Source organism: Petromyzon marinus, chromosome 49 (genome assembly GCF_048934315.1).
Source record: "Petromyzon marinus isolate PM22_M1 ecotype Great Lakes invasive population chromosome 49, UKy_Petmar_22M1.pri1.0, whole genome shotgun sequence".
NCBI classification, from domain to species: Eukaryota; Metazoa; Chordata; class Hyperoartia; order Petromyzontiformes; family Petromyzontidae; genus Petromyzon; species Petromyzon marinus.
Genome location: NC_133715.1, coordinates 11180505 through 11200713, shown reverse-complemented (window position 1 = coordinate 11200713; position 20209 = coordinate 11180505). Strand labels below are relative to the sequence as shown.

Here is a 20209-nt window from a genome sequence, read left to right as displayed (position 1 = left end):
GTTGGAATGAAGAAAGTCAAGCCAGGCCGCGTCCTTTAAGCTGTGTGGGAGGAAACAAAACGCTTTGACAAAGGAATTAGCATAAAATGCTCATAGAGTAACAACACGGGGGGAGGGGAGTTTACAAATGATGGTGAGAGGAAATGACCGTACAGCAACGTAACGGACCGGCACGGGGAGGGGAGATTACAAACGTTGTTTTGAAGGGAAATAAGCTGCTGTGAAAGTTTGGTATATCACTACTTGGATATACTGTACCATTGAAAATTAGTTTAATGTTTGGTATGATTTAGAACATCTTTCCAATGATTGCTTAATTTGAAACCATCTTCTCGGTTGAAATTGTGTTTGTAAATCTGAATTGCCTCGTGGATAAATCTCTGATGATAACCCGTGGGTTTGCAAAGAACCTTGGTATCGGAGAACACTATATCGTCATCACCCACAGCGTTGTAACAGTGATCAGCTACGGCAGAAGAATTCGTTCTGCCGTGTTTCAAATCTGATTTGTGCTCGCGAATTCGGTCAGAGACATGTTGCTTCGTCTCCCCGATATAGCAATCACCACAAGTGCAGCTCAATTTGTAAACCCCAGGGTACTGTAAGTCAGGAATGACATCCTTCACGGATGGGATCAGATCACGAATTTTGTGTACTGTATTGAACCGGACCAGGATCTTGTTTGTTTAGAATTTTGGAGATCTTTTTAGTAACGCCTGCTATATATGGTAGTGTGATGGTTTTGACCGGAGTATCAAGAGGTTGTTTCTGTATGGAGGGAGAAACAGCTTGGCGGATGGTACGGTCAGAGTATCCGTTTCTCTTGAGGGCCAGGTGTACATGTTTTAATCCACTGGTCAGGTGGTGTTGGTCCGAAATGTAATGAGCCCTGTGGTATAACGTTTTGATGAGATAATTATTTTGAGCTGGGTGGTGGTGGGAAATCAGGTTTCAAGTAGGAATCTGTGTGGGTGGGTTTCCTGTAGACAGAATGTCCCAATGAGCCATCAGGTCTCCTCTCAAACAGAACATCCAAGAATGGCAGCTTGCCATCTTTCTCCACTTCCATGGTGAATTTGATGGCGGGATGTCTGGAATTGATGTGGTGTAGGAAAAGGTTCAAAGCTGGGAGGCCATGTGGCCAAATGACGAAAGTGTCGTCTACATATCTCTTCCACAGGGAAGGTCTGAGGGTGGAAGTCTGGATGGCGTCTGATTCAAATTTCTCCATGAAAACATTGGCTATCACTGGTGATAAGGGAGATCCCATGGGGGTACCCTCATTTTGTTTGTAGAAGGTGCCATTCCAAGTAAATCCACAACTTAGTTCCTCACGGTGTCCCTCAGGGATCAGTATTAGGGCCCATCCTGTTCTCTGTTTATTTGGCCCCATTGTAACTTTATTACGACGAAGCTCTCAAATGTCAACGCACCATCACTGCAGCTCACCTCGTTACAAAAAGGCGATCGATACTGGCTCACGATCACCATCACCGTGCCCGTCACTCATTAAGAGAGCGAAACTTTGCAACGCGCACAATCTTAACGTCAACAATGCTCTCTTCACACGCTGCAAGCACTCAACAAAATGAATGACAACCAACCAACTTACGCGTCAATCATTAAGGCGTCAAAAGTCACGTAGAAATAATGACTTTACCGGAAAAAAAACAAAGAATAATTCCTGCAGTCACGAAAGCTCCAAATTCAAGAGAAGTGTTTGTTAGACTTTACCAGAGGTACGCGTGTGGCACGGGACGAGGCCTCGACTCTTGAGGGAGGAGGGGGGGGGGCCTCGATTCGTGGCACGCGCAGTGATGACGTCAGTGCGGGCTTCCCTCACGGAACGGCAACGCCCACAACGTCACAGCAACACATAACACACACATTGTGCAACACACATGTAACAACACACACATGTAACAGCAACATAATAACAACACACATTGTGCAACACACATGTAACAACACACACATGTAACAGCAACATAATAACAACACACATTGTGCAACACACATGTAACAACACACACATGTAACAGCAACATAACAACACACACATTGTGCAACACACATGTAACAACACACACATGTAACAGCAACATAACAACACACACATTGTGCAACACACATGTAACAACGCACACATGTAACAGCAACACATAACAACACACATTGTGCAACACACATTGTGCAACACACATGTAACAGCAACACACGTAACAACACACATGTAACAGCACACACATGTAACAGCAACACATAACAACAACACACACATTGTGCAACACACATGTAACAACACACACATGTAACAGCAACACATAACAACACACACATTGTGCAACACACATGTAACAACACACACATGTAACAGCAACATAACAACAACACACATTGTGCAACACACATGTAACAGCAACACACGTAACAACACACATGTAACAGCAACACACACGTAACATGGCCATGTGTGTTGCTGCGTGTGATTTTGTTTAATATTTTGTCTGTATGTTCAAAGATCAGCAAGATGTTTACTAAACTCGTTCAGTATATGCTCAATTATCGACAACATGTACGGGGTAATAATTGTTGCTACGTTTGACTCAGAATGTGTATTTAGACTGCATGAGGAATCCGATGTGCTATAAAGCTCAGTAGATGATTTTATATACTGTACTGTATGTTCAAAAATAAAATAAAAAATATTGTATTTAATATATCCTCAATTATTGATCACATAAATTAATATACTGTATACCCTTATATATTTTTAAAATAAAAAAATAACAGCAATAGATATGCCATATATTCCTCCTCAATCATTATCATGTAGCCTTAAAAGGAACGTTTAATAGGCGACCATCTATCAGAGCACGTAAATTATATTTATAATAATAATAATACCAGCGGGAAGTACCCGGCGTTTCCCGGGCGAAAAATATATTTCAAAACTTCTCTTAAAAACCTTACATATACATACACAGATACTAAGCTATTGTGAAAGGCCGGTGGGCCGTTTGTCCATTTCTCCATTAACAAAATAATTTTATTGTTTCCCTTCTACGTGACTTTAGCGAAAGAACCAAGAATATGAATCCTTGCAGTCACGAAAGCTTTAAATCAAAATTGAAGTCCAAAAAGTTATCGAAAGTGGGGGGCGGGTAAAATGGTTGATCTAAAAGGTTACCAAAAATTGTCGACTCCCCCCTCAATAAATATTTACCCCTGTGTAGGTATATATTATACTGGTAAGAACGAAGTTGTAAACTGAGTGTACCAGCCTGCAATAGATCAATGTGTCCGTCCGTCCCCTTTCAATACTTTAACGAAGTGAAATCTCGTGCTGTTGGGTGTAAATTCAGCAATAGACAGCGCAGAGACTTGTCCTACCAGCCCACCCTGCAGGGACCTGTTACCTACACACCCGATATACAGTATTTGCTTCAAAGCTTCTGGCATCTTTAACAGGTCGTCTTGGCGGTGTCCACCTCTATGAAAATTCCAGCAGAGGTCACCCTCCTCACACAGTTGCCAATCCTGTTTGATCACTGCCATAGTGAAATACCGGTCAGGCGGTGGCGTAACCAACCTACAGTTAGCTCATTTGAATGTTTTTTTAAATCTTGAAACGTGGCTGCCATGCACAATAATGTGTACAATAACGTAAATACGGATGAAATGTGTCACGTTGGCAAATGCTATATCCCAAAGGTCGGCAACATAAATAACAAGAAGAGCCATTTTGATCGAATTCGGCCAAAATACTCAATATTTCAAGAGCCACAATGCATATGAATATGAGACGGTGGTCCTGAATAAATAACGTCACGAAGCAGTTCTTAAAGAGCCACTGATGCATGCGGCTCCGGAGCTGCTGTGACCCCTTCCACAGAGAGATGAGCTACTCCCTCAAGGGCCTCTTTCTTCAGCACACTTTGATCTCTTGTCGGGGTATGGTACTGGAAAGTCGAACTAGATGTGGAGTTCACCAGATCCAAATCAGCCTTTGTAACACCGGTTAGCCTTTACAACTGTTAAGTTCTGCGATGGTGCTTCAGAACACTCCAGCTGAATTGCAAGTGATGGAATTGGTTTTGGGCAGCGTTTTAATCGGAATCCTGCCTCGTTTCTGAGAATTACAGGGAGTTGTGGATTATGGGACCTCAAATTATCGGATATCTGTTGTAATTATATCAACGATAGTAAACGTAACATTTGCAATGTTGTTTCCAATTGATTAATAGTTTCTTTATCTGCAGATATTTGTGAGCCATGAATTGTACAGAGGGTAACGTCCATTACTGTTGGGGATTTTTTTCCTCATCTAAATATATTTTCCATCAATTAAATAATTAACATAGTTAACTATTTTTTTTATAGATTTTGGGCAAATTCAACCAATGCTCGAGAATAATTTAGCCCTTTCATGACATGGGGTTTAACATTCAAAGGTTGCATATTATATGCGTTAACTGTATTCAGAATTTGATACTGTGTCCATATGGTTTATGTGTAATGGCATCTGTGTAATTTATTTTTCTTGGAATTAAAAATAAGATTTGAAAATGCATCGTGCAAAAAAAAGGTTCCATGCATAGATTCTTGCCCTCTGCGAAGAGAAGCGTTAGGGTGAGACTATGGAAATGTATGGTTGTCAGAATTTCTGGGGTGTGTTTGGCTTTTCCATAAGAATGCTGCTGGCCATTGCGGCCTGGGTGCAGGTGCTGAATCTCGTGGCGAGTTTAACTTGATGAGAAGTTTATGATCGTTGAGTCGATGTCCGTTTGCCTGCACCGCCAATGCAAGTATTTCCTACCAAAGCGTGGCCTCATGCCGCTCACCACAGCGAGTGTAGAGACGGTGGCGTGTAAGTTGTTTCGTGTGGTCGTACGTTCTCCTGTTGTCTTTTTTTGTATTAGTGTCCTTTCTTGATATAACAGGTCCCTGCAGGGTGGGCTGGTAGGAACATTGGAATTTTGCGCAATTTTATGACATTGTTACGTAAAATTGTGCAAATTGAGAGCGTCTGCCCACCTTTTTGCCCTCAAAATCGTTGAGGGTTCTTCGGACAAATTAACCTCTGTAGAGGAATGGAATGGTGAAATCCTTATTGACTGAAATCTGCTCATTTTGGAGCAATGTATCATAAAATCGTTAAGGGCTGGGCCGAAAAATGACAACAATTGCATTTTAAAATGAGGAATTGTTTCCCGGTATACGGTAGTATGGGGCTTTTGAAAGGGGACGGACGGACGGACACATTAATCTATTGCAGGCTGGTACACTCAGTTTACAACTTCGTTCCTACCAGTATAACTGGATCTTGACTGTGTGTGAAAGCCTTCCCAAGCTGTTGCCATCCCTCACAATCCTGCGATGTGATAATCCGCCCAACACCTGCAAACATCCTCATGTTATCGCTTCATCTCCTCGGTACACGTGCTTATGGAACGTGTACCATTCCTTGGTTACCACTCCATCACTTTTTTTGAATGAACCTAAAATGAACCATTGTTAATAATAATAAAAACAAATGTTTTAATGAAAGCAATAAGAATGGATCACATTGTACGTTGATCTGGTTTAGCCAAACTGTTCACATGGGCTGTTAATAAAATATAATAATTAATTCCATGCAATGTTGTGTAATGGTTTTGATTTTACACATTTTTAATTGGTTACCTGGTATAATGATGGGTTAATGTCAGTTAACTCAGCATTGCTCTTGAATTATCATGTTACATTTACGCTTTATATAAAAGTATCGTAATTAATGACAATGGGTATGTACACGAACAGCCCTTTGTCAAGCCACTGCTGGATGAGAGGCTCTCCACGAGAATGGGTAAACAGTACAATAAGCCATAGACACCTTTTTATAAAAAGATAAATACAAATTTTACTGCTTAATATAATTTTTTTTCATGAAGTGGAATTTAACTTATCCAGTAATTTCTTTACATTTAGAAAGTCATGTTCCTTTCTGCCTGTATGCAGTCCATGGGCATAATGTAATAATACTGTACAGTACTCTAAATCCCTGCTTCAAAGAATGTACACAATGCAGATTATACCATTCTTAAGCTTGTATGAATATTATTATTTTGCTCGGCATGCATTAGGTATAACACCTAATTTGTTTTTTGTGAAAGCAAACATTTTAGGATTCATATTCACAAAATGAACATGGTACTGTACAGCAAATACTGTTTGGCATAAAGATATGCTAACCAACGTGGTGGTTGTTCATCTATTGCTTGAGTGAGGAGGGCAGCTTCAATTAACCCAATGAGTCAGCTCCAAACTCTATAGCGATCTGTCAATACACCTCGATCAGATCTCATTCAATGGTGCTTCTCCAGTACTGCTAATCCCAGAGGTGCTTATCTCATTCGACTACAGAAAATAAAAAGTCATTCCTTTATTCTATTGACAGACCATTTAATGGAAAGGAGAAACTGCTAACGTCAATGTCCGAGATAGAGGTCGTATTGAAGGTCAAACCGGGCCCTAACCTCTCAGCTTCGTGATTCAAGTAAATCCTACTGAGTCATGTGGTTCCTTGAGCTTAAATCAACTTGGCATTTCAGGTTAAAGACTGCTGTAATCTAGTCTTCCTTTACTTATGTTTATATGTATGAACAAAAATAGTTGATGGAAAATGTTGCAAAAGGTTACCAATTTTTCAAAGAACGGTAATCACTGTCATTGGATTCATAATTATTTTCTTATATACATGAACGATATCTCTTAAAGCCGTGGTATGTAGAATACCAAATGGAATTAATATACGTTTACTTATGTATGTATGTATAAATAAAAATAGTTTATGGAAAGCGCTGCAAAAGGTTACCAATTTTTCAATGAACGGTGATCACTGTTATTGGATTAATAATGATTTTCTTATTTAAAACACAAACTATCTCTTACAGCCCTGGTATGTAGAATGTCAAATTGAATTAATCCCTTAAGTTGTCCTATTTGATGAAAAATGTTTCCATCTTTAGGTACCTTTTGAGTTACAGTGCTGTGCAAGAGTTAGTTCCATATTCGGGCAAGATTTCAATAAGATGTGTTGTCTAAAGATCATCGTCCAGACGTGTGAGGCTGGTTTTTTGATGGTGGTGAAAATATTAACTTATAAGAGAGTATGTCTTTAGCTTTTAACATTCATTTCAATATACAGTAAATAAAAATTGAGGATTTCTTGTGAGCCACTTCAATCTTATCCAATAATCCTCCCACTCCAAAGTTACATGGAGAATTATATGCTTCATTGCTTGATGCACTGAGGAAAAAAGAAGCCCTCTCTGTGCCTTAAAGCCGGCTGTATTTTTAGACGTGCAGTTGTGTGAATAAGGCTCTGTGTATTCGCTACTGTGGTCTGGAAGAAAACTGCTCTGTGATAATCCTGTTCAGTGTGTGCATATTATAATTTCACTCCATCACATGCTCATGCACATATAACCTTAGCGATGGTACGTAAAAAATGTTAATATTTTAATGTTTATAACATATTAAAATAAGTACATTTGTAGACCTGATACAGAATGCTTATGGTGATAGGGCCTTTAAATGTATACATTATACATTAGTCAGAATAGTTTGAAATGTAAAACATTTTTGGGTAAGTGTGGAATCTTTTAAAATATTTATTAGTGCATTTTGATAACTTCACATGCATTGAGGTCAACGCATTTGCAAGTGTGTACGTGCCATAGACATCAAAACCAATCGCTGCTGACCTTTATGAGTCACTTATTTTAGTTTTTCTTACGATAAAAAAATAGAAAAAACTCGTGTTTATGCCGTATGATCACAATCCAAAACACTCCCTGAATTCTACTGTATATTTAGTTTGATTTTTGTAAAAATTATAAAAGAAATGTGTTTTCTACAAAATTCATACAAGTTATAAACTATTAAAAATATATGTACCCTTGTTTTAAGTATGTTTACTCAAGGAATAATATACATGATTGTTTGCAACCCTTTGTAAAGCTACTTCTATCTAATTGAAGAACTCCCTCCGACGCGTCAGTTGTGGGGTCACGTGATCGTACATCACGGCCGTCAAGGCGGATCGGCAAAAGGAGGATCTCTCGGTCGACCACGTGCTTTGAGTTTGTATACTCAGGACTATTGTTGAAGGCAAACCAGGATCTAATGATGAAATAAAGGAATGAGCCAGAGCAGATTGGAGTACCTTCGGAGAATGGAGCTAAATTAAAAACAACACCCAAATGTGCCAACATAACACAGCTTTCAAACTGTGCGTATGAGATAGATTATGATCGTGGAGTGTCAGATCGGAGTGAGCGGGGCACAAGGGCCCTGGGACAGCATGGGCGGAGGAGCATATGTTAATGTCAGGGATTATAAAGGTAGGCTGCCACTTGTGGGGCGGAGATGGTTATGTTAATGTAATTGGGAGGGGGGGGGGTTAAAAAAACTGGTGAGCAACGGACAGTGCTGAAATGGCAACATTACAGCCAGTCATGACTTAAACTGGTTGATAATGTCCTTCCAGTGATTGCTCAGTTTGTACCCATCTTCTCGGTTGAAATTATGTCTATGTCTGCATATATGAATGGCTTCATGAACGAATCTTTGTTGATAGTGGGTTTGCAAAGTACCTTCGTCTTAGAGAAATCAATTTCGTGTGAGCCCACCGAAACTATGATCAGCCACGGCCAATGTATTGGCCCTACTGTGTTTCAGATCTGCCTTATGTTTACAAACACGGTCCGAGACATGTCGCTTAGTTTCCCCAATGTAACTACTGCCACAGACAGCTTAGTTTGTAGACGGCGGGGTATTGCATGTCAGGGATCACATCCTTCACAGATGGGATTAGATCACGAATTTTATGTACTGTGTTAAATTGAACCTGGATCTTGTGTTTGCTCATGATTTTGGAAATCGTTTTTACAACCAAGTGGGGTGAACATCACAGTCATTGCCACTGGTCCAGCAAATTTCCTAAACCTACAGCACAAGATATTATCATTTGTGTGGCTTGCCTGGGGGTTTGGGTGGAACTCCTTCACTTTGAAACCCAGATAATCTGGCAAGACTGCAATTTTAAATAAGCCATTGTTTATAATGAAATGTGAAGGCTTGAGTGTGCATGCTGGTACATTGCTTTAGCATGCACCATATTTTGCAATTAAATTCTCCATTACAATATGAATAGGTTATTGTATAGCTGGTAATGAAATGCATTTGAAAATACTGTACAGCATAGCATTATTTTTATTAACCTTCATTTAAATGTTATTGTACACCTACAACACTGTATAGGGGGGCTGGGCTGTCTATTGTATTCTATGCAGGCTATAAATAGACTCAAGACGACCCCTAAGGGCACTGCTGATTGGCCGATGGATACCACGCCCTCAATTTTAATGACGTCGCCTTGTTAAAAATTTAATGTATATAATCGAATGACGTCATAGAACAGCCAGTAAAGTGATGTCACGTTAGAGTCACCTTCCGATTGGGCAGCCCTCTTGAATCAACGTCTCAATGATGTCATCTCGCGCGTTCGGTCACGCCTACATTGCGCTACAGCGCGCTCCGATTGGTCAGGGTTGAGCACGCCCACCGGCGTTCCTTGACGGTGATTGGTGGCGGGGCCGCTGTAGAAGCGATGCTGGCGCGCGCGCTGCGTACACACGTGGTGAGCTTAGCGCGGCTCTTTGGCTCAGCCAGGGCCACACCGGGAGTCACGGGCAGAGTCTACGCCACACCGGCGGGAGCCACAGCTGGGGCCAGATCCACGCCAGGTCCGGGAACCAGAGCCACGCTAGAGTCGGGAGCCGGAGTCGGAGCTAGAGCCACGCCGGAGCCGGGAGCCGGAACCGAAGCCACGCCGGTTCTGGGAGCCGGAGTCCAACCGAGTCGCCGAGGAGCAGAAAGTCGCGACGCCCAGATGGAGTGCGAGCCCGAGTGCCGCGTGCTCTCCATCCAGAGCCACGTGGTGCGCGGATACGTGGGCAACAAGTCGGCAGCCTTCCCGCTGCAGGTGACGATGGGGCTGGGAGGAGGCGGTGATGGTGGGGGGAGTGAGTTGTGGTTTTATTGGTGGTGGTCGTGGTGATGTTGGGGTGGTAACTGGTTGGAGGTGGTTCATGATGGTGCCAATTGTGAGAATGGTCGTGATTGTGGCTGTAGTGAATTTTATGGTGGTAATGTTGGTGGAGATGGTTATGTTGCTTAGTGATGGTGGTGGGGAGTGAATGACTGCTGGTTTGATAGTTTAATTATCGTAGTGGTTGGTATTGGGGCTAGTGGATGTAGACGTTAAAAGAGATTGTTAATGGTGAGGTTTGTTGTGGCAATGTTTACAGTGGGGAGCTTGGAGCGTTTATCTGTCAGTCACTCCTCCACTGTCGCCGTGTGGTCTATGTGGATGTGGTTGGTTTGGCGCACGTGTGTAAGATGTGTGCGTGTATGTACCTATGCTCGTGTGTGTGTGTGCGAGTGAGTACGTGCATTAACGTGTGTGGCACGGTGGCTCTCACCGTGCGTTATGATCTCGGGTCACCTGGGTTCGATTCTGTTGCAGACAATCAGCGGCACATGGCTTCTGAACTTGTCCTTGGCCACCATTAGATCGACCCAGCCTTAGATGATCGCGTGTGTTAACGCACATAGTGATACTGGACTCGATAAACACGACTGCCTTGATATCCATTAACATGCACTCGCCAATCGCTCTCGCCCCTACGTTCTGCAAGGTTATAGGGGAGATGTGGTATACGCGATTTGTTTGGTTTCTATCATCTACCAATCACCGGTGCTTGCTGCTGTGTGCGAAATGCTAGGTGGATAGTGTGACAGACAACAGGTTGGCGCGACAGAGACATCCACACTGCCATTGACACCTATACCCTCAGTTACATCATGCTGGATCTTGGATGTCTGGCGTGTGTACGTGTCGAGTTATGGCTCGGTCTACCTTGAGTCCAAGGTGCACCTAGTCTGGCACAGGGACCGTGTTGACGTCACCGCCACTTTGTGGTGAACGGCGGTTGTTGGGTCATGGTACACAGCTATGCTGACATTGACTTGGTTTAAATGTCTGCCCATGGATATCAGTGGCGCGTGAGGTTAGAACCTCCTGTACTGGACTCGCTTTAGGTTGACTTAGCCTGAAATCGGTACCTGCTGGAGGCGTTCATACCGACGGACAGAGGGCTGTGTCCAAGTGACTCTCTGGTGTGCCTTAACCATCCTTGATAGGTGCTCGTGAACGGCGCTTGCTCATCTGGAATGTCTGAATTTGCTATTTGTCTTTGTACGGTGTCTGTTCTACTGTAGTGTTGCATTTAGCGCACAGAGCTTTGATTCCAATGACCCATAATCCTCATGAGGAATGGTTCAGTGTGATCATGAACATACACACGAGGATATTCGTGGCTCGGCCAGGTATATATTGGAACTTTTTCATCATTCAGGGCTGAACAGGTATTTCACTTTTTTTAACTGTCCACATTAAGACCCATAGTTAAGTCATAAAAGTGGCTTAACCCACATTATATACGCAGTGTTGACAGTTTCGAAAATATACCTCTTTACTGCCCGATTAGTGTGGCAAATATGCTTGCAGTGACGGGTAATATAATTGGCAGGCCTTTTCCAAGTGGCTGTGGGTGTTGTGCAATGCAGCCCACAGGACCTAGGTAGGTTCCCCTACTAATGGGATTTGCATTCATGGCCATACCACTGCTTCACTCACTCGTAGTTTAGTAATAGTTAACTCACATGTGACGTTCTGGCATTAATAGGCGCGTAATCACAGCACTTGTCTTTATCGGGCTAAGTGGAATAAATTTGTTTTTTGCATGTTAAAACAAGCACCCATCCATTTAATAAAATACACAAAACCTTGTATGATACATCTACAGTCCCTTTTGTCAATCCACTACTGGCCTCGCCATGCCATGTGGGTCCTGGGGGTAATTTTGATCATTCACACTTGTCATTGGGGTGTGATGAAGGCCCACTCATACCATAGGAAATGAGGGAGGAATTTCCACCATTGGCCCAGGGTTTTGGCTTAGAACAGCCTTACCATGCTGGTCAGTGTGGATGGTGAAGGCGGCTAGCATAGATGTGGGACCTTGAAGGTATAGTACAACAATGGATTTTGCTGTCCTGTCCCCGCTGTTGCCGACGGCGTAGTCTCATGACACCGTTGGCTCATGGCTGCTGATGGAGATGAGGAGCACTGCCTCTATGTTCGAGCGGTGAAACACTTTTTAATTATTTTCACGTAAAAAATACGAATTAATCTCGTTGGAGTGGTGGCACGCAGTCGTTAACTCGCTACACAATGAACCGTGCAATCTCCGTTTGATTCCCGGCCATTGCCAGCATCAGTGGTGAGTGACATTTGCACTGGTTCTAAACCCTCCTCCCCTTCACCAATCTGCAGCTGACCAGTCTGGGGATGTATGGTCAAACAACCCCTCATGACCATATGGCATAGTGTGGTCTTCCTCCACTGGATTGACAATCCGCTGTAAATCATGATTACTCTCTTCACATTCATTTATATGCCTCTCACCGGGCTCTCTGCATCCATACAGTGTATTATCTTCCTCCCCACCTCCATTAACTACCACCTTAATCCTACCCTGTGCACATCGGTACCTCGTCTTTGATGTGCAGTGTATTGTGTTGCGGTTGTGTGTTAGATGCTGAAAAAAATACGGACTGTCATTTTGTAATCAGTGGAGCGTATGCCCCGGTATTATACGGGTTCTGAGTTCAAGACCACAAATCCTGGTGTTGTGTAATGAGCCCTGCCTACAATGAAATCACAAAACCCAGGTTATTTACGAAGTGGGCAATGGTGTCTCATTGCCGTGACGCACAGTTCTGCCACTGTTTATGTTTTATATTTTTTGTTGTATGGCAATGCTCTATAAAAAATGGCAGTGATGCTGTTTTGAACATTGTAAATGGTTGAAGTTTGCGATATGGCAACTTGCTATGTCGAAGATGCCATTTACGTGATATATATTGACGTTCTCTTAGAGCAGACCGCTTTATAATGATGTATTAATCACAGTGGCACTTCGGAGGTTATATGCCCCTGTCTATTACAATGTGACGCGTGAAAGAAGATGCATTGCCTCTTACATTTCCTAAAGTATTATATTCTTTGTGAAAACTGTTGCATTTGACAGTATTTTAAAAAGAATTTCATTAAATTAACTAACCCGTGAAAACTGTTGCATTTGACAGTATTTTAAAAAGAATTTCATTAAATTAACTAACCCATACATTTCCATTTAAAGCTTTCGTGACTGTAGGGATTCATCTTCTTGGTTCTTTTGGTAATTTCACGTAGAAGGGAAATAATAAAATAATAAAATGTAAACATTATATTTTATATTATTTTATTATTTCCCTTCTACGTGACTTTACCGAAATAACTAAGAAGATGTAACCCATACATGTGTTTTTAGTCTTAATGACAAGCAGCAATATGTGCATCCCGTTAAAGAGTTTCGTCCAGTAGCTTGTACAGTGGTGTTTGTAAGCTGAACTACAAATGTAAAAAAACTGTCACTGTATTATACAATTTGATATTAAGAAACAGATTAAATATCCGTCGTATAACCTGTCTGTCATGTCATTTTGTCAAATGTATGTTTCTGTATGCTAAACAAGCATATTTATTATATATTACACGTGGCTTGTAACAGCGTAATTGCCTACAACCTTCTGTCCTTTTAGCATGGGCGCATTATCTCCGAAATATTTTCATCGAAATGTAATATTTTGTTGTCTGCTACGTGACTGCATAAATATCTGCTCATTCGAGGTTCTCGTTGAACTTTTGGAAAAGTAAATTATATTGAGCTGCCCCTTTTTTATATTTCACAAACACAATTACACCCTGTAAAAAAATTGGTGAATTAAATCCCTAATTGATCGCCATCCTAAAAGGGAAATCAATAATAATTTACTCAACTCTAAACAGTGACATTCTTACGTGACATTACAGTCCACAAAGGTTTTGAGATTTAAAGAAAGATTTGATGGGTAACTGGAAAAGTTGCACATAAATGGTTGTACATTAATGAGTGTAGTTAATGGCCTGATGCAGATAATTAACAAGTAATTGTAAATAATTCAATGTAAATACTTAAGTAAGTAGGTACAAGCAATAGTAAACAAATTAATTAACTTTTTGAAGCACATGCATGAAGCTGTTTGCATTCTACTGCATCAAACAATCTAATTTGTCTGATTTTTAAAATGCGATTAGTGACCTCCTTCATTATTCTTGACCACCAGTCAAGAGTTGATGGCCAAGGATTCAGAATAATTCAAGAGCGGCAGCCAACAGGGAAGTCACCTGACTGCAGAGATGGAGTGATGAAATCAGCTCATGTTGCTAGGTGGAATGTTACATCCCAGGACTGAGATTGCGATGGCTTGGGGAAGCCTCCATCCATCAGTGGATTAATCATGGCTGATGATTATGATAATAATGAGCTCAATACACACTCTGTAAAAAATAAAATAACCCATCTGATGTGACGCTGCTGTTGCGATTGGAGCAGATGCTGAGTTGGGTTAGCCTTGGGTTTCAATTCCCCAGGTGGCCTTAAAAATAATTGACTGGCAAAATGGCCCTATTGCCTAGCCATGTGCACAGGCGAGATGAGAAGGTTGGGATCAGGGGTCCAGTCATGATGGGGCGGTGGTGGGGGCGGGCAAGGAGGGGGTCTAAACCACTTGCGCACACGGAGTGCCAGATGCCTCGCTTGCAAAGCAATCGCGTTTGGATCCCGCAGTGAACGCTGTGTGCATTTACCTTCTCTTAATGGCGCCGTGTTGACTATCATCTGATTCATGGACCTCTTTAGCATTTTTGTAGAGTAGCCATTATGATTTGTGCTCGTGATTTTTATCAATTGCCCGCACGTGTGTGTCTGTGTGCATTTTAAGGGAGAGTGGCGATGAAATGGTTGTGAGCCCAATGTGCTGCGGGACCAATGAACCTGGGTTCGATTCTGATCCGTGAACTATACCAGTGGAAAATACATTTCGGAACCCAACCTTTCCTTTCCTGAGGTAGCGACACTGGTTAAATAGTGTGGTCTTATCATCAGCATTGGTTAGATGAAAAACAATAAGCTTGGTTTTGGCTTGCCGACCTGAACAGGTGCTCACTTACAGCATGTGCCTCGGCATTCCCATCAATGCTAAAATAAACATCTGGCTTTTGACAGTAATTTTTGACGAACCTAAAATCAGTGAACTGGCTAATATCAGAGGCATTCCAGAGTAGTGTATATTACTTGCTAGGCCATATAGTTTAGAAACATGGTCATCAACAAAAAATGAAAACAACTGAAAGTTTGCTTCGAAGTCCGGAGAGGCGCAGACTTGGAGACTACGTCAAGAGAAGGAGAGGAACACACGGATTACAGAACATGTGCAAGGTTAATTCAAACTCTGGAAGGAATTAATGTTTGTTGAACTTCTTTCGCACCATACGTAGCCAGCTGTGCTAATCGGAGGTCAAGTATGGTGACAGAGTGGCACAGAAGGGAGTGCGTCAGAGAGTACGTCCAGCAAGAAGACGCTGCGATGAGATCGGCACGTGTGCCGGGTGGATTGTTGCATCGCGGTACCCTGAGAGATCACGTCGGCTTGGAATGGCCTTAATTCAGGAGTTGATCGATCATGCTTGGTGTTGATTTTGATTCTATATTAAACCCTGCTTCTGGGGAAAGATCGTCCTGCCTCATTAATGTTTGGAAGCAGATGGATCTGGTATGGACAGATGTTCCCCTGCCAGAGCCATCAATGCACAATGCCATTGTCTGGTTGGTAGCACACAAACAGAAGGGCTTCTCAGTAACCTTGAATTCCTGTGAGGTTAACACTCGCTCGTACACATTTATAGGACACGGTTGCTGGTTGCCCAAATACACCTTTTTTCACTTGGAACAGAAAAGTTTCAAGGAGATTGTAGGAAAGTAGAAGCTGTCAATATGTAATTGCCAAATTTTTCAGCATTCTTGGCTGCAGGTCCTTTTTTTTACCACCGGCTCGGCATTAAGACAGAACTCACGCTGGTAAGCCCATTCTTGGTGGATCACTAAAGCTCAGCAGGGATGAGATTGGTGAGCATTTGGATGGCAGACTTCCAGGCATTGGCAGTTGTTGTTGGCTTGGGGCTATGAGGAGATGGGAGTATAGGAGGGAGGGCATTACATGACCCATCCTACTGGATATCTGTGAAAGAGCTTTATAGCACATCAGATTCTTCCAGTAGAAATAAATGTTATGATTCTGATATCCATTTGTTTTGATTTTGAGTGTTATAATCTCTTTAGTGTGGGTGTTCTCTAGTGTTCTTCTACTCATTGGTCCTTGGGCCCAGACCAGATGTTTCACTTGGCAGTGGAGTGCAAGCACGATTAACACAAAACTCAACACACTCATTAATGCTACCTTGAAAATAAATATATAAATGGTGACGTTTTAGGCAGTAGATGCAAAATGGCCATTGCCTTTCATGTGTCCTATTATATCCATTGCTGCATGAGGTTGTTGTTGGGTGTGTTGAGATGTTTCACTTAACGGTTACAATTTATTTTTGGTCAATCACAGCGTATTGTGTGATAACCATTGGAAATCAGTGGGTTATCAAATTATTCACTCATAGGCCATATTAATACATTGGTATTATTAAAGCTTTCCACATTAGGTGGTGCCAATGTTTGCTCTGGCCCACCTCCCAATGCAGCATGCACCTTAAACGGACTTGCTTTCTGAGGAATTTAATGTTATTATGGACATGAGTCGGAATTTTAACCAGTTTTCTTTTTTTGCCCAGGTGTTGGGGTTTGAAGTGGACACAATCAACTCTGTGCAGTTTTCAAATCACACAGGTATGAACACAACCACAAGCAATTCCATTACATTTTTATGGTTTGTTTGGTTTTCTCAATCATTTGATTTGTATTGTTGTGCAGGGCATAGACTCTGTGTCACCTCGATATCGCTCTATCTTTCTGGCCTGTCTGCTATTAAGAAGGACTATTGCCTGAAATGTCGCATTTAAGGAAAGGTTATTGACAAATAGAAGTCCCCCCCCCCATATGCATTGGAATGCTCCAAATTGAACTCCCCAAAGCTGTTGTGCGAATTGTGATATGGATAGTGTCGTATGTTTACATGGTTGATACAGAGTCAATGGGTTCAGCCTGTGCTACTTGTGTTTTATTTTTGTTGCCTTTTATGCTTTTTTTTTATTTGGAGTGTTAACATTCATTTTAAGTTAGCTCGTTCTCTCATTCAATGTCTAGCAGGAATCCATGACTGCATAAAAGATGGCACCGTAGGTAAGACTGTTAACAAAACTAAATTGTCTAACAAAACTAAATTTGCCGCATTTTCCAATTTACTAATCGGTGAACACTAATCCTCTGTCTGCCAAAGTGGCTCCATCTCGTCCAGGAGATTAATTTGTTTGAATGTCATAATTCCAGATGCACAACACTGCGCTGTTCACACCTCTCCTGTAGCCATGCTCAGCAACCACAGTGGAAGCATTCATCCTACAAATTGTGTGTAAAGGAGGGATTTGGCCTTATTAGAGAGATAATAAGGCATAAGTTCTTGGAGGCAGTTCGTTAATTAAACACCGAGCACACTTTGTACAATACACACCCTACACTGTTACACACTCTGCTGCCACTCACTTATACGAAACTGTACACTGGTTGCTAGCCTACACACAACGCTATCCGTCTGACACTGACGGCGCTGAACTAAGACAGCCAACTACCGTCAAGCAGCGCAATGTCTCAAGTGACGACGACAGCGACGAAGGCGGTGAGACGACAGCGATGATGGTGGCGATCTTCAGCAGCAACAACGAGGATCCCACTCCAAACGACAGCCCCGAGGTCCCCTCCCGGGGCCCTTCTTATACTGGGGGGTGTGGCCTGGCTCCGTCCCAGCCACGCCCCCTTCTGGAACCTACGAGCGGGCACTCGACATAACCTTTTCCCTAGATCCCTCTCGGGTCTATCACGTGGCCTGCTGTCAGTCAGGGCTGCTACAAGCTGCAGATCCCCTTCCCTACCAGCAGCCAGCACTATGCTGCTAAGTGACCGATTCTATGTCACTACACCTGTACTGGATGAACTTCTTTGAGTGGGATGGAGCTACCTTGGTAGAGTTGCATACCTTTCACTATCAGTAAGAAGTTGGTATGTACATGAAGTAAAACAATAACCAAGGGAGTCTAAGGTCCTGTCTGGTGATATTTGGTTGAGTGTTTGATTATTATACAGTATGTGTTTAAAATGTGATTTTAAGAGTTTTCTGTTATCTTGGATTTTTTGGCATGAATGAAACATTTATTGGAATTTAATCAAATGTTTATTAACTTCTCTCATTACCATACGTACCAGGCACTTTACACATTACACACGTTACCAGAATATACCTTCCCTGCCCATTCTCAACTCTGGTGGTGCTCCTAAGCCATGGGTGTAAATTCCACATTCCTATGGCACTGATGTCAGACGTGTCTTATAATAATCACTGCCAAGTGATACAGCCTCATGAGCTTGTACTTATTTTAGCCACTCATCATTCTCATAATCATCGCCATTACAGTCATCATTGTCATCATTTCCCATCGTTGGTCTCCACGTCCAGGAAATTCGTGGGTCAGTTGGTAGATGACATCTCTCCCTGTCTCCCTTTTTACCTGTCACCTCTTTCTTCAACACTGCCCTGTCCTGGTTTCTCTTTTTTAAGGCCTCCATAACGCCATCTGTCCCGCTCCTTTCTTGGCCCTGTTGGTCTGCTTTATTCTATACTCTTTGGTTCTTTCGGCAAAGTCACGTAGTTAGAAATAAATTAAATTAAAACAAATCACGACGTTTCAATTGCAGCACAAGCAATCATCATCAGGTGGGAAAACCACAGCAATATTTTTTTTGCTGAAGCAGGGGAGAGAACTGCTGTGGCAAGAGGATATATAGTTAAGAAGGGGGAGGGGCAAGGGGGGAGAGAGAAAGGGGGCGGTAGGGGGATGGGAGAGCTTCGTGAGCGCTCGTAGAGGGGACGTGAGGCTGGGGGGGGGGGAAGTGGGTGGGGCTGGAAGTGGGAGGCCGAGAGAGCTGGGGATGCAGGGGGGGGGGGAATTAACTCGGAAAAATAGACTAGTACCCGGGCAGATGTGATAGTTATGATAGACACAACCATGAAGCAGTTACGGTTTTACCTGGTTCTTTATTCCCATCTCAAAATAGCTTGCCTTGGCAATCTGGGCGCCGTGGTGACGAGATGTTATCTACCTCGCCTGGTATACAGGAGGTCGTGGGTGTGATCTCCACCCTGACGCCTGTATATTTGGAGCTCGCATGTTCTCCCCATCTGTGGTTGCATGGATTTTTCTCTGGATGCTCCACTTTTTCCCTCCACATTTAGAAACATGCCTTTAGGGTATTTGGCTGCTTTACATTTACACGTTATAAGCCACTTCGTTGAGCTATAATTTGTGGCCAGGCAGGTCACTTCTGGAAAAGAGCTATTTAGCTCAGTGGGCCTTACATCGTAAAATAATAATAATAGATTTTAGTGTTTTTACCTCTTCTTAATGTGACCATAGTTCCTTTGCATAGATTCACCTTCTACTATGCCTCTGTGTCCTCTTCCTCACTCTATTTCATCAACTTCTCCTTTCAACGGCTTGTCTTTTATTGTCCTTCCTCCACCTTAAAGTTAACGTTTCCACAGCCTATGTTAGTGTTGACTCAGTACGTTTTGTCATCACCTTCAGCCTTGGTCAATCCACTGCTGGATGAAGGCCTTCCCTAGTGGCCACCATCTCTCGCTAAACGGGTGCGGCCACGCACTATTCCACTCCAGTGCTTTTCACTTTGATAGAAGCCGCTCACTGTTACTGATTTCTTCCCCCAGTTTCCCATGTTTTGTGGTAACATTGGCTACATCAGCTGTGATGACCTCTTCACCTTGCCTTGACAACGGGCAGAGCGTGCAGTGTGTCGTCATGTGTGTGTGAATATCGATTTGAGCGCTCGGGATTGCTAGCCCCTCCCACCTCGCCCCCCCAATGGCTTGATCAAAGAAAGATATCTCCCATATAGCCTTAACAGAATGTTTGGGACAAGTGCTGTTAGTGAGCACC

General features: G+C 42.5%; 2 protein-coding genes across 8 annotated transcripts in view; one reads left to right on the top strand and one right to left on the bottom strand.

The window, feature by feature from the left end:
* The window catches only part of ATM (ATM serine/threonine kinase), a 90289-nt gene extending 88344 nt beyond the window's left edge, over positions 1–1945 (bottom strand). For 3 of the 5 annotated variants that reach the window (XM_032972796.2, XM_032972802.2, XM_032972801.2), the window contains exon 1: positions 1735–1945. The gene's annotated coding sequence lies outside the window, so the exon portion shown is untranslated. The other 2 variants (XM_032972797.2, XM_032972799.2) reach the window with 2 other exon arrangements.
* A 7680-nt stretch (positions 1946–9625) lies between these two features.
* PDXK (pyridoxal kinase) overlaps positions 9626–20209 on the top strand; it is a 70027-nt gene continuing 59443 nt past the window's right edge. Inside the window, exons 1-3 of one of the 3 annotated variants that reach the window (XM_032972786.2) lie at positions 9626–10030; positions 16877–16931; positions 17352–17384. In XM_032972786.2, the coding sequence (XP_032828677.2) occupies positions 9656–10030; positions 16877–16931; positions 17352–17384 (463 nt within the window). In that variant the 5' untranslated portion in view covers positions 9626–9655. Of the gene's footprint in view, positions 10031–16876; positions 16932–17348; positions 17385–20209 lie in introns of all 3 variants that reach the window. The other 2 variants (XM_032972785.2, XM_032972787.2) reach the window with 2 other exon arrangements.